This window comes from Mauremys reevesii, linkage group 8 (assembly GCF_016161935.1).
Source record: "Mauremys reevesii isolate NIE-2019 linkage group 8, ASM1616193v1, whole genome shotgun sequence".
NCBI classification, from domain to species: domain Eukaryota; kingdom Metazoa; phylum Chordata; order Testudines; family Geoemydidae; genus Mauremys; species Mauremys reevesii.
In genome coordinates this window covers 75,730,341-75,743,041 of record NC_052630.1, presented here as the reverse complement: position 1 = coordinate 75,743,041, position 12,701 = coordinate 75,730,341, and the positions used below count along the sequence as shown (strand labels likewise).

At 41.7% G+C, this 12,701-nt stretch overlaps 2 protein-coding genes across 6 annotated transcripts in view; one reads left to right on the top strand and one right to left on the bottom strand.

Moving 5' to 3' along the window:
• Nucleotides 1–226: 226 nt before the first annotated feature.
• On the bottom strand, nucleotides 227–12,056 carry TMED5 (transmembrane p24 trafficking protein 5). Its single transcript, XM_039483140.1, has 4 exons — nucleotides 11,469–12,056; nucleotides 8,606–8,703; nucleotides 7,382–7,559; nucleotides 227–3,333 (listed from the first exon to the last, which is right to left on the bottom strand). The coding sequence occupies exons 1-4, from the start codon at nucleotides 11,838–11,840 to the stop codon at nucleotides 3,115–3,117; spliced, it is 867 nt and encodes a 288-aa protein (XP_039339074.1). The 5' UTR covers nucleotides 11,841–12,056; the 3' UTR covers nucleotides 227–3,114.
• A 57-nt stretch (nucleotides 12,057–12,113) lies between these two features.
• The window catches only part of CCDC18 (coiled-coil domain containing 18), an 80,069-nt gene continuing 79,481 nt past the window's right edge, over nucleotides 12,114–12,701 (top strand). For 2 of the 5 annotated variants that reach the window (XM_039483137.1, XM_039483134.1), the window contains exon 1: nucleotides 12,114–12,279. The gene's annotated coding sequence lies outside the window, so the exon portion shown is untranslated. The remainder of the gene's footprint in view (nucleotides 12,280–12,701) is intronic. The other 3 variants (XM_039483135.1, XM_039483132.1, XM_039483133.1) reach the window with 2 other exon arrangements.

Genomic DNA, 12,701 nt, shown 5'->3' with positions numbered 1-12,701 from the left:
TTCGGGGGTATAGTAGTCTGGAAAGGGTGAGAACCACAGATGTATCCAATACCATATGGGAGCATGTGTAATTCTGTGGACAAGTTAATGATAGGAAGGTAAGGATGGTGTAATTCAATTTGTAAAAATCTCCAGGCTCGTAAGTTCAATGGTGTCACCCACTGCAACATGGCAGGAGGGACTCGGTAACATTCCCCCCAAAAGAAAACAAAACACACACTTGGTGGAATTTTAATAGGGTGACCAGACTTTTTTTTTTTTTGCTCCACCGGTGACCCCCCTCCCCCAATGTGTCATGATATTTTCTTCTTCTCATCTAGTCACCCTAAATTTTAATAATACAAAGTCATTTGAAATGGATTACAGGTTGGATATTGTTTGAAAGCCCTTTCTCTCACTAACACAATGGTATCAACATGACAAACCTAGAACAATTATGTAGATATACAGTTGAGAAAATGTTTTTTAAAAAAACAATGTTTTTTAAATTATGCTTTAACAGAGGGATGCACTGCTTAAGTAAAGAGATTGAGGAATAAATGTCAGTTATAAGTGTCAAGGCTAGATTCCTTAGGATTACCAAAGATCAGTCACCATCAGTGTTGTCTCCGTCTAGAACTGCACTACTAGACATGTCACACTGATCCCTGTTTGTGCCACTCTCACACATCTCTGTACAAGGCAGGCTGCTGGCCAAACAATTGCAGGTGGTGAGCATCTGGTCTTTGCACACAAGCATTTGATGAGCTGCAGGATTGATTTGGAAGCGCACAGTATTTCACACAACTGCCGTAAAGTGTGATTCCCAACTTGACCCACTTCTAATGACACTATGATCAAAATGTCCACCAATCAGAGGAGCTGGGAGAGGACAAACAATGAATCCTCCCTGCCACACCACGGAGGCCAGCACTGTGAAATTATGATTCTGCAAATTTTTACAGATCAATTGACACCTCCCTTAGACCTTTCTATCACTAACTTGCCCATCAAATGAGATTTTACTACACCTCTACCTCAATATAGTGCTGTCCTTTAGGAGCCAAAAAAATCTTACTGTGTTATAGGTGAAACTGCGTTATATCAAACTTGCTTTGATCCGCCAGCGTGCTCAGCCCCCCCCCCCCAGAACACTGCTTTACTATGTTATATCCAAATTTGTGTTACATTGGGGTAGAGGTGTATATTATGTTCCCAGACTAATAGAGGGCTGGTCCAGCAGCCCCTGAAGTCAAATAGTCAGCAGCACCTTTTAAAATCTTTTTTTCTTAAAAACAATAATTTTAAAGGGTTATTGCTCAGCTTCATTCAGACATCTGAAATTGAAACTGAAGTGTAATCTCTATATATGATAGCCCCTGCTAGACAAAAATGACCAATGCACCTATGCCACAATGACTGCATTTTAATGAGTCGGTGCACTGAAAAATGTTTTCCCATCCTCTTCTAGGGGGATAACGCTGGGCCCTCCAGCATGACCTTCAGACAGATGTGATCACAAAGCAGACAGTCTAGTTGTAGTGTTTCAATTCTTAACACCAAGTTCAAACACAGGAAGTACACTTGTATAGCTAGGCTAGAACAAATTTTTAAATCTTTTTAAAGACAGCTGATGTGAACAGTGGTACAGCCCTAGCAGTCTTAACATGGACTTTCAGAGCTAATACAATTTCTATGGGCACTTCTACTGACTTGGCACTTAGCTTGAATCTAGGCTGATTACAAAATACTTAAACTGCACTCTAAAATACTAAGATTATGACAAAAGGAGACAAATACACAGATGAGACATGTATTTTTCCACTCCCTTAGCAGAAAGAAATGGTAGGTTTGATGTAAGCTATCTGCCTTTTTATTGAGAAAGATAGCAAACTGCTTCTATGATTGAGCATTACCTTGCATGATCAGTTCATGCTGCAAATAAATCTCAAAATTCAGGGCCAACTCCACTTTGTTTTAATTATGCAAGTAGTCCCAGTAATTTAATAGGCCAGCTCATAGGAGGAGAATGAAAATAGTTATGTGACTACAGATTTGTTGGGGTTTTGTTGTGGGGAGGGTTTAGCTGAACAACTTTAGCTCTGAAGTTCATGAACTGCTACAAATTGTGGCATAAACCTGCTTGACCTCAAGGAGCAAAACATCTTAGCAAAATTAGTAATATAGAAAGGATTTTGGAAGCACATAAACATTTAATGTCAAGTTAATGTTTCCAAACAATTTTACCTAAAAACTATCAAAAGGAACAGTCATTTGAAAAAAAAACCACCTCACTTCTGTCTGACTGTATCTGTTATGATATCCAAGATTACAATAACTAAAGATGAAATAATTCCATTTTATTTTGTGCATCTGACTGTACTTTGTGTGGTCACTTCCACTATTCCAGTGGACCTTTCACACCGCAAAAACTACCTAAACAGGCAAATGGGATTGTACAATCACAACAACTGGCAGAAGGACTTGGACAGGTATAGTACCTGATGCTACTTTTAATTAGTTTATAAATTGACTAAATTTCACATTAACTGTCTCTTTAAAAGTGCCGAGATAGATAGATATAAAAAAAGTGAAAAAATAACTTCTCATTTTAACCCCTTCACAAATGTTAACCCAGTGTTTCTGTATTATGCTGTACAATAAAGACTCAAGGAAATTTTATACATTTATAGAGAACTGACAAGCTATAGCCTACCTAGGTGGGCCTCAATCCTTTGGCACATCTGTAACTTTACTCAATGCTTATTTAAAAAATTGTAAAAAAACAAATTATTATTTAGGCGGACATAGAAAGGTTTAAGTGACTATGAAAAGATGACTATATGGCAGGTATTAACATTGGCTTGCATTTGATACACCATTCTGTGTATTATTCATAATCTAGTAAGAGTCATTACAAATGCAACAAACAGACATACCAGTAAGACTGTTAGTAACGCTTGCAGAGATGGAAGGATGGGGGAAAGGTATTCTGTTCATGTTAGTCACATGTGAATCAAGAACCTGATTATAATGTCTATTCAAAACAAGTGGCAAGGTAACATGTCTCTTTTGCTGTAGCAGTTTATTGCATTTGCCCCTCCTCTCTAGTTATTGCTATGATCACACTAGCTGTTAAGTTCTACTTTTCCTCTTATCTTCAAAAAGACTTTTCAGCATGTAAACCTGAACAGCTGAAACCACCACCATGACTCCCAAGTTGACCATGGACCAGAAATTCACTGTGTCAAAGTTGCTTTCTTGTATATTTCGATCACGAGCTTCAAATGCTCTGAGCAGCGTCTGAATCTGGAGGCTTTTGCTTAACCTGGCTTTGACATTGTTGATGGATTCCTGGTAAGGAACAGAATAGCGTTTTTTTAGACTGTAAAATCTTTGGAAGGAAAAAGTACATTTTCTGCTAATATAAATACATATCACGCTTCTCACTTTAAAAAACACCATCATTCACATTGCTGGTTTTTATTTGTGCATGTCACTACCATTTTTCATTTCGTAGTTAGGTGACAGTTAGTTCACTTATGAATGTTACACATTATGAACTTTTCATTAATTTGTTAGCCTTATTGTGTATATTTCCGTGTGTTTTCATTTAAACACAACATTTATCCCAGGCTCTGGTCATTTTAACAAATCAATTAAAAATAATCCACAACTATTTAACAAAAGACGACCCCACCCGCTGAAGAAAGACACTTAGAGCAGAATGCCCTAAAAGTAAACCAATTTGGGCTATGTCAGACCCATGTGGGACATGAAGTCTAAAGATGAGGCACTAAAACAGCCCTCTATCTAATGACCATGTCCTATAATGTACTGTGTCAAGCAAGCATCTGATATCGCAGCTGCAATATTAGAGGGAAGACACCATATTGTTGTCCTCTGAAAGTTTAGATTAAGTTTTCTAATCCAGCATTATACTTTGTGTAGAACTAGTTGGACATAAACCAAAACTGCTATATTTAGATTTAATAATCAAAATTAGTCAAGCCATTTCATAATGTACAGCTTCAAACCAGCATCATTGCAAATCTGTATCTTTAAGATATCCCAGTGGTCCATTATCTGTATCAGATGGCTCATGAACAGTTCCATTCTGTACTACTGGACTACAAAACAAAGCTAACTGTTCTCAGCTGGATTCTCTGACCAAGATACCCTTTAACACAAAATGAGCTAGCATTAACATATAGTGTTTTTTATTGATTTATAGAGCACCTATTGACACAGCAGTCAAACTATGTTCAGGTAATAGGTAACTATTTCTTGAGAGTGTTTTACTGCTTATTCTGTTGACTGTTTTCTCCTATGTATTTGTATGGCCCCCAGTTTAAGAACGAGGACTAGCAGACTTTTTGTCTGAACATGAACTCAGATTCTGTTTTCTACTTGTAAAAGTTGTTGGCATTAACACCCCCCCTCTGCTTCTTTATCCTCCTTTAGAAATTAAGATTTAATATTTCTAATTATCTTTAACTTCTGTTGGAAAGGGAAGGATAATCTAATTTTCAATATTTTTAAAACATATTTAAAATAAATACAGAAAATAGAATATTTAAGATGCCAGATCTTAAGTGCTGGATTGTATTTGGAAAAAGATCTGGTTTTCATGTATTATAGGAAATAGGACCTGATACACAAACTAGATCATTTTCTGCATGGATGAGTAGTCTGTGGGACAGCAGATGATATGTGAACACCTTTTTAGTGCATGCTGATTCTGCTTTTTTGGCAGGCCTATTTTCTCTGTCTAACTCAGTAAGTTCAGGGCTCAATATTGTAGCCTGCTAAGCACTACTGAATCAAGCACAGGCATAGCCTTATTGTCCAAGACTCAGTCAGTATTTGCTTCAAAGTTTGTGTAGAGGAACTTATACAATAGTATGAAAAAATTGGCACAGCAATGAGAGCAAGCTTCTACACCTACAGTGAACTGAATGCTGGTGCTAGGGAGGTGGAAAAGGCTATGACTGGGATGCAGGTAGTGAAGATAGGGTAGAGCCTGTATATGGTTTTAGTGATACCACTTAAAGCAAATGATGTATGGAGTGCCCGTAGTTAGGATTTTCAGTTATTCTGATTTCAAACTAGGAGCAGGCTGACTCAAGTGTGCTTATGAGTTGCCTCCCCTGGAGAGGGGTATCAGAAGGCTAGTTGGGCAGCCATGAGGGCCGGCCACTGACACAGAAACATTTCCAAGGGCTCCATGAAAATAGTATCCCTCCCAGGTATTCTCTCAACAGCTTGGGACACTGTGTGCATTGCATAATGTCTTTGCCAATTCAACAAACTACAGGAGCCGCTCCCTGTAGGTGACTTCGTTTCACCATCAACAAAATACCATGCTCATGAGCTCGACTGATGGATTAACACTGCTGTCCCTTAACTCTCATCTGCATCCCTCCAAGGCTGAGTGCTCAGCCACTCTTTAGAAGTATGTTATCTTAAAGCTTTACTTATTCCCTCTTTCCCCATCTTTGTTAACTGCTATTTATTCCTATTACGCTATATAGTGATTAGGGCATTAAGCCAAGATGAGAACAAGAGTTATCCAACAGCATAATTATGAGACAAAGGATATAGCAAACAAGTGCTTCTGATGCTACCACAGAGACTAAGCAGAGTATCCCTGTGAGAGGATTACCGCCACCTTTTAGCTATTGGAGCCATTGTTTGTTTGTCCCCTTTCCCATGATGGGGAGAAGGGGAGGCGGGTGGTGGGTGAAAGGACTCAGGCTACTGGATACACAGACCCTTCCAACTGTGTAAGGTGAGGCATAAATACACTGAAAGATTTCCCATCCAATCTCTTATTTGACAGGAAAATTGTGTTGGGCCTCATGTGGCAGGGTAGTGGATGCGTACAAGTAGAAAAATCCTCAGGGCTACAGAAGATTCTTTAGATGAAACAATATGCAAAACTGATTTATCCTCTAGCAGATTGAAGACTGTATGTACTTTGTGATTAACCAAAACACCACGTGGAAGACAAACAAGAGTACTGTGTATATAGACATATAGAAGCAGAGAAATTTGTCAACATTTCTGGGCAACTTTTGGGAATAGAGGCTGGCTTATATACATGTGAGTTTGATCACTTCTCTTCCCCTCTCTTTCCTGCCTAAGAATGATGATAATATGCATTTATACAGAAATTATTGTCCAACCGTTTTACAAATGTCAGCTATTTAAGCCTCATACTATGTTATGCAGTAAGTGGTAGGTAGTAATGGCTTTGCCCACCGCTGAGTGTACAGCAGTAGCACTACTGCTGTTCCTCATGGGAATATGTTTGCTTATCTTAAGAAGAAGAAGAGGTGGCCACTTTACATTTGTGCACATGTAGTTACCAAATGGGTCAGATTTATTATTTTGTTTGTGCCTTCAAGTCACTTGCTCACTCAAAATGAGCTTGATCCCAAATTCTATATGTACATGAACACCAAGTTAATTGGTCTAGGTCAAAAATAAGCTTTGATTCACCATAAGCACAGACATAAAAAACAAAAAAACCTGCCACCACACACACACTGTTTTAATAACCATAGTAATACACTTCTATCTCGATATAACACTGTCCTCAGGAGCCAAAGACTCCTACTGCGTTATATCGAACTTGCTTTGATCCACCAGAGTGCACAGGCCCCCCCGAGCACTGCTTTACTGCATTATATCCAAATTCATGTTATATCAGGTCACGTTACATCGAGGTAGAGGTATTTTGTACTTTAGTGCCTTTCATCCAAGGAACTTATTAAATCACATTGAGCAAAGACTCAAAGCTCCCCTATGATAGTTATTACTCACAGATGAAAGAGATACTTAGAGTATGTCTACACTGCAATTAGCCACCTGTGGCTGACCCATGCCAACTGAGTTGGGCCCGCAGGGTTCAGGATAAGGGACTGTTAATTGTGGTGTAGACATTTGAGCTCAGGCTGCAGTCCAAGTGCTGCGACCCTCCCACCTCACAGGGTCTGAGAGCCCAGACTCCAGCCTGAGTCCAAACATCTGCACCACAATTAAACAGCCTCTTAGCCCGAGTCAGCTAGCACGGGCCAGCCATAGGGGTCTAACTGCAGTGTAGACATAACCAGTGAGGTTAAATCACTTGATGTGGGCCACACGGGAAATACATGGCAGAGCTAGAACTAGAATCCAGATCTTTTAATTCCCAATGCTGCTCTTTAACCACAGGCCCCCCTCAATATGGGACAGAGTGAACATAATGTCCTATGAGGAGCACAGCTGATGACTGTTTCCCAGTTGCTCAGGCCCTCACATAGAACAAGACTAAGGCATATTCCCATGGCAGAATGATATGAGTTTTTCAGATACTCTTAAACCTCAACCATCTGATGCTGTAGAGCAGAATACTTACCAGGATATCTTCAAGTTTCATATCCAACAAGTCTGTGCCTGTAATGTACTTCTTCCAGTCCTCTTGTTGTCCTTCTCCCATATTATCTAGGATCAATTCAAAGAAAATCACCTTCTCTGAAATGGTGCTGAATGTGTTGTCAAAGCAGAACATGTAATCTCCATCTTCTGTTTCCACCCTGTACATGAGCAAACATACATCTTTAAACTACAGTGTATTTTTAAAGTTGGCTCCAAACTTACATTTTTTAACATTCTTCCTTATTTGTTTGAATAACTGTCAATCACATAATTAGATATGCGATATATAAATACAAATAAATGAAATGCAAGGACACACTAGGGAATGAGATTTAAAAACTTGTAATTTATGGTTGTGCTAAGAAACTCAGATGATCTTAAATCTTAGTATGATGAGTAGTAGCTTTCCTTCACTCTATTTTTTTTTAAAATTAAAGCTTGAAAGATTAAGGCTCACAACCACTTTTAAAAATAAGACAGCAGGCACTTCTTCTAGCTACTGACAATTGAAATACCTTTTAAAAAAGTTTAAATTGACCACTGGCTGCAAAAGGAGCAGAGGGGATACAATCTTCATCTTTACCAATGGTCCCTGCTCCACTGAAGTTAATTAATTTTAATTGTATCAATATTGGCCCCAAATATTTGAGAAGGCAAATTTGGTATTATTGTTTAAAAAACAAAAACAAACCCTGGAAAGAGATCAGACTGCCAGTATGTCAAGTAAATGATTACTTGAAATAGTGAACAGATTACTTTAGTACAGAGAAAATACCCTGCTGCAAAGACCTTTTGGAACTCCACAATAGGGAGTGCTTGGCTGTTGACTGCCAATAAACAGACCATGGCAAGTCAAGCATCCTTCACTCCTGGAGGAACCTATCTATGAAGTATTAATAGACTAATACAAAATTAAGAGTACTGATATATGAAATATTTGTGTGCTCAAGCTGCTTTGTGTAAAAGCCTATAATATAAAAATAATTAAATAACTGAAGCATGTGAATTTATCAAGCATTTTAGAAGCTAACAAGTTTCTTATAGTCTACATTCAAGGATTGATTTAGATTAATAATACAACCAGTTTTTACAACTGTGAAGAACTGATTTTAAATACACAATTCTAAGTTTTGTATTTGTTTGAAGAAACTATAATACTTCTGTATATAATACTGAGTTTCAAGTTTGGAGATTTTAGACTTACGTGTGGACTCCATCTGATTTTCTCTGATGAAAAATTAGGATTTCACCTTTTGGAGATTCCAAGTAAAAGTCAACATCTAATCCTGCTCCGTCTAAAACCTATGAAGTCAGAAAAAAAAAATCCCCAAAAAAAACCACTCGTCTGAGTTGTTGAAAAGAAACACTTTATGTAAAGGAATCGACACAGGGAGAATTTAAAGGGTGAATTCATCTACCCTAGAGTTCAAACCAAGTTACCTAGAACCAGGTATTTGCCAGAAAGTTGCTTCGCAGTTTCAAGTTCCAGTATAGACATGACTAATCACATTAGGAAAGGAATAAACTGAGCTTTTTCCTAATACTTTCTACTATTGCTTTCTCTAATACCACCATTGGTGGAATTGTAACAGTGGGAAAACTAGAATAGACAAGGCATTGCAGGATATTTATTCACAGTGTCACCTTGACCTGCTCTGAGCAGGGTTAGAAAGCATGGTAGTAAAAATGCCAACACATGGTCTACAGTAGCACCTCCATTATAGATATCACTGGTGGAGCTGTACCAGTATTGGTTAAATGGTAGGAAATTTTAAGTAAAATCTCAGTGTAGATAAGGCTTTATAATATAGATCATACCTAGAACTTTTCTGACAAGAATAGTATTTAAAGATGGTTCTGTCTAACAAGGTTTCAACTCATGTAGAAACATCCTAAGTAATTTGTTGCTGGAGGATCAGAGTTTGTACTGCAGGAGACATGCATGCACACTCACCACACAAGTTATAGCAATAGAAAAGGGGATTGCAGTGGTTTTCTGCTTGTACTTTCAAATGTACTGCAGAAGTACTGCAGATTTAGGATCCCAATCCAGCAAGATGCTGAGCATTCTCATCTCTCATTAAAGTTAAAAGGAATTGAAGGCATTTAGCAGTCATAGGATCAAACCCTTTGAGCTTGTCAACACTAAAAAGTTGTACTGCTTGAACTATGCCACTATGGATGCAGTTATATTGGTATAAAAGTGCTTTTAATACTGGTATAGCTACTCCCACATGAGAAAGAAAATAAATATACTGGTATAAGTCATCTTTATACTGGTGTTACTGGTCCATACTAGGGCTTTTATCATGATAACTATTTTGGTTTACAAAAACAAAACAAAAAACACCATCTTTACTCAGAACAGTTAAACTGGTACAACTTTTAAGTGAAGACTAGGCCTTCCTCACTCAGGACCCAATCTTGCTCCTACTGAAGTTGATGGCAAAACTTTCAATGACCTCGGTAAGTGCAAGATTGGAGGTTTACTGAAAGGGAGGAGGAAGAAAATAATTAAGGAAAAAGTTGATCAGAATGAAGACATAAGTAGTGATTTAACTTTGATATAGCGATATGATCTGAGCACACTGTATCAGACTCTGTTTCATATTGTTTTACTATATTGTGAACATGTCTTTGGAGAATTTCAGTCAGAAAGAAACTATTCTTGTCCTTTATCCATTCTTGTCAGTGCATCTGAAAAAAATACAGAAATCTGAAGGCAGGTCAGAGGATTGTGTGAATTTTTTCACATTTCAACGTACCTTTCTATATAGGAGAATTTGCTAATCTAATTAAAGTTAAGCAGTCCTATCTATACAGAAGAATTGTATTAGCCTGAATTGCAACCTGGCATTTGTGTGAAAGCAAGGTTAAAAGATGGCACAACCACACAGTTAGGAATTACCTACTGGTGAGTTGTGGGTGGACATAAACAGTGTGTAAGGAGTCAACAATGTTAGTTAGAACCTAGTTGCAAAGGTGATAAAAATCTGTTGTGTAAACAGAGCCTATAAGTCAACATCTAATTTAGTATGAAACCAGTGAATGGCAAGTTATAAAGCTGATCATACAGACTGATGGGGAGAGGAAAAAATAATAAAAATTGGGCAAGAACAGAGAACACTATACAGTTGCATGGAATTGCAGGCGACAGATTACTTATTTTAACTCTGCTGGACTATAGATCCCAATCTACTACCTAAAACAGACCCCATCATTGTTTTGCTTCAAGAAACTTTTAGACTCAGATTTTAAGGTCATCAGGGACCACAATGATCATCTAGTCTGACCTCCAAACACAACTGCCTCGTCAGCATAAAACGGACCTTAACTTTTTGCCTGTCTGTGACCATCTGCTTGGTCCTTCAAAATCTGGAAGACAGACACAATTAGGCGGGGAAGTTTGCTGTGTGAGGATCTTTTGCATAACACTTGAACCTGAGCTTCTGGCAGTTCTGTGTGGACATCAGTGGCCCATCTAGCATTTTCAATGATTTTGCCTCTTGTCCAAAAGTTTCCATCCTGTGGTGGAGGTTGGTTTCCAGACGCACCTCTGAGATCGCTGAACTAGGGTTGCCAGTTTTGGCTGGACTTACTGCTGAAGGTTTCACCGCATGATATAGTCTTAAATTCCTACAGACTCCAGGACAATCCTGGAGGGATAAGACCCTAGGCTGAGCCCCACTGTTCCCTCTGCCTTTCCCAGGCCTATTTGCCCACCCAGCGCACTGAGTAACTCCAGTGACAGGCAGGAAAACTCCTGCGTTCCCCCTTCCCGTTACTGCCAATCGCTGGGGTGCGCGGTCCGGGAACGAGCTTTATCCCCGGCTAATAAATCTTCCTGACAATGGAGCCAGGTGGCCTCTAGAGGCGGCGCTGCGAGAGCGCCCAGCCCGGCTCAGCCTGCCGACTGTGCATGCGGACAGGGCCCGCTCCCGCCTGGCCCCGCAGGAGGCTGCTGCAGCGAAGGCGGCACATCGAGAAGGCCGGGGGGGAAAGCGGATCTCCGCCACGCGCGCAACGGCTCCGCCCACTGTCGCTAGTCCCGAGCCAGGCCCCCTCACCTGGTACTCGACCTCCAGCGAGGCCCCGTGCCGCATGGGCTGGAAGAAGCACTCCTTGCGGCCGGCGGGCAGCGTGAAGGTGAAGTCGCTGTCCAGCGAGGGAGCGAATCCGAAGGCGCCGGGCGGCAGCAGCAGCAGGTTGTGGAAGAGGAGGAGGAGCAGGCGGGACGCTGTCCCCATCCCCGCGGGCAGTGCTGGGCCTGGCACGGCGCGCTCCGGCTCTGCCCGGCCCATGGCCCACAGGAGCAGGATGTGCTCACGGACACTGAGGGGGGTGGCTGCGGGCGAGAGCAGCCGGCCCCGGGGAGGAGCAGCCCGTGCCCACAGCCCAATAGCATAGCAGTAGCCACGCCCCGGAAGCGGTCTCAGCATGGCCCGGCTAGTGCACACACCTCCACCACCCCATAATGCTCCAGCAGCCGGGGAGACTGTATGGCACGGCCAGTAGGCAAAGGGAACGGATGATTTTCAAGGACCACCCCGAACGGTCATTTTTCGGGGAATTGTGGGAAATGTAGTTCGATTCCGGTAGCAGCGGGAGGATGTGCCCAGACATCAGACTACCATTCCCAGGGGGCCAGGAGGGAAGGAAAAGGTGGAGGGGGGCAGGAACGGTGAAATGCGCATGCGTAGTAGGAGAATTAGGGCTGTTGCTGTCTCCGGAATGTAACGGCCCGCGCAGTTCGAACGAAGGGGCGCAGACGGGGCGCCTTTCGGGACAGCTTTAGAGCGCGAAGTACCCTCGACAGAGATCAGCCGCGCGCCCCGAGGGGGTGCGTGAAGAAGCTGGTCCACAGGGGCTTTCCTGGCGGTGAGCCAACCCCCTTACTTGGGGGGCGGGGGGCTCTGGGCTGCCGGGTCATGGAGCTCCCGCAGGATGGGCCCGGGTCTCACTCTGCGGCAGCTCTGAGGGGACAGTGCCAGCCCGGCTCGGCGGGATCCCGGGCCAGGGCCGGCGGCGGCGCCGCTCTGGCTCCCGCCTAGCCGGGGACTGCACTGGGAAGCGGAGAGCTGCGTTGCTGAGCAACGCGAAGTGCTGGGCTCCGTGGCCGGGATAGGTTACCCGGCCGGTATCTGCCTGGCTTGGCTGGTTTTGAATGGATTTGCCCGAAAAATAATGTGATCTGCCGGGCGTTTTCCCGTGCGTGTAAAGATCGGCGTTATTAGCACAACGCACTGGGATAGCGAATGTTAAAAGTCCCGGTGTCCAGCTAAAGATGCTCCAGTGTTCCC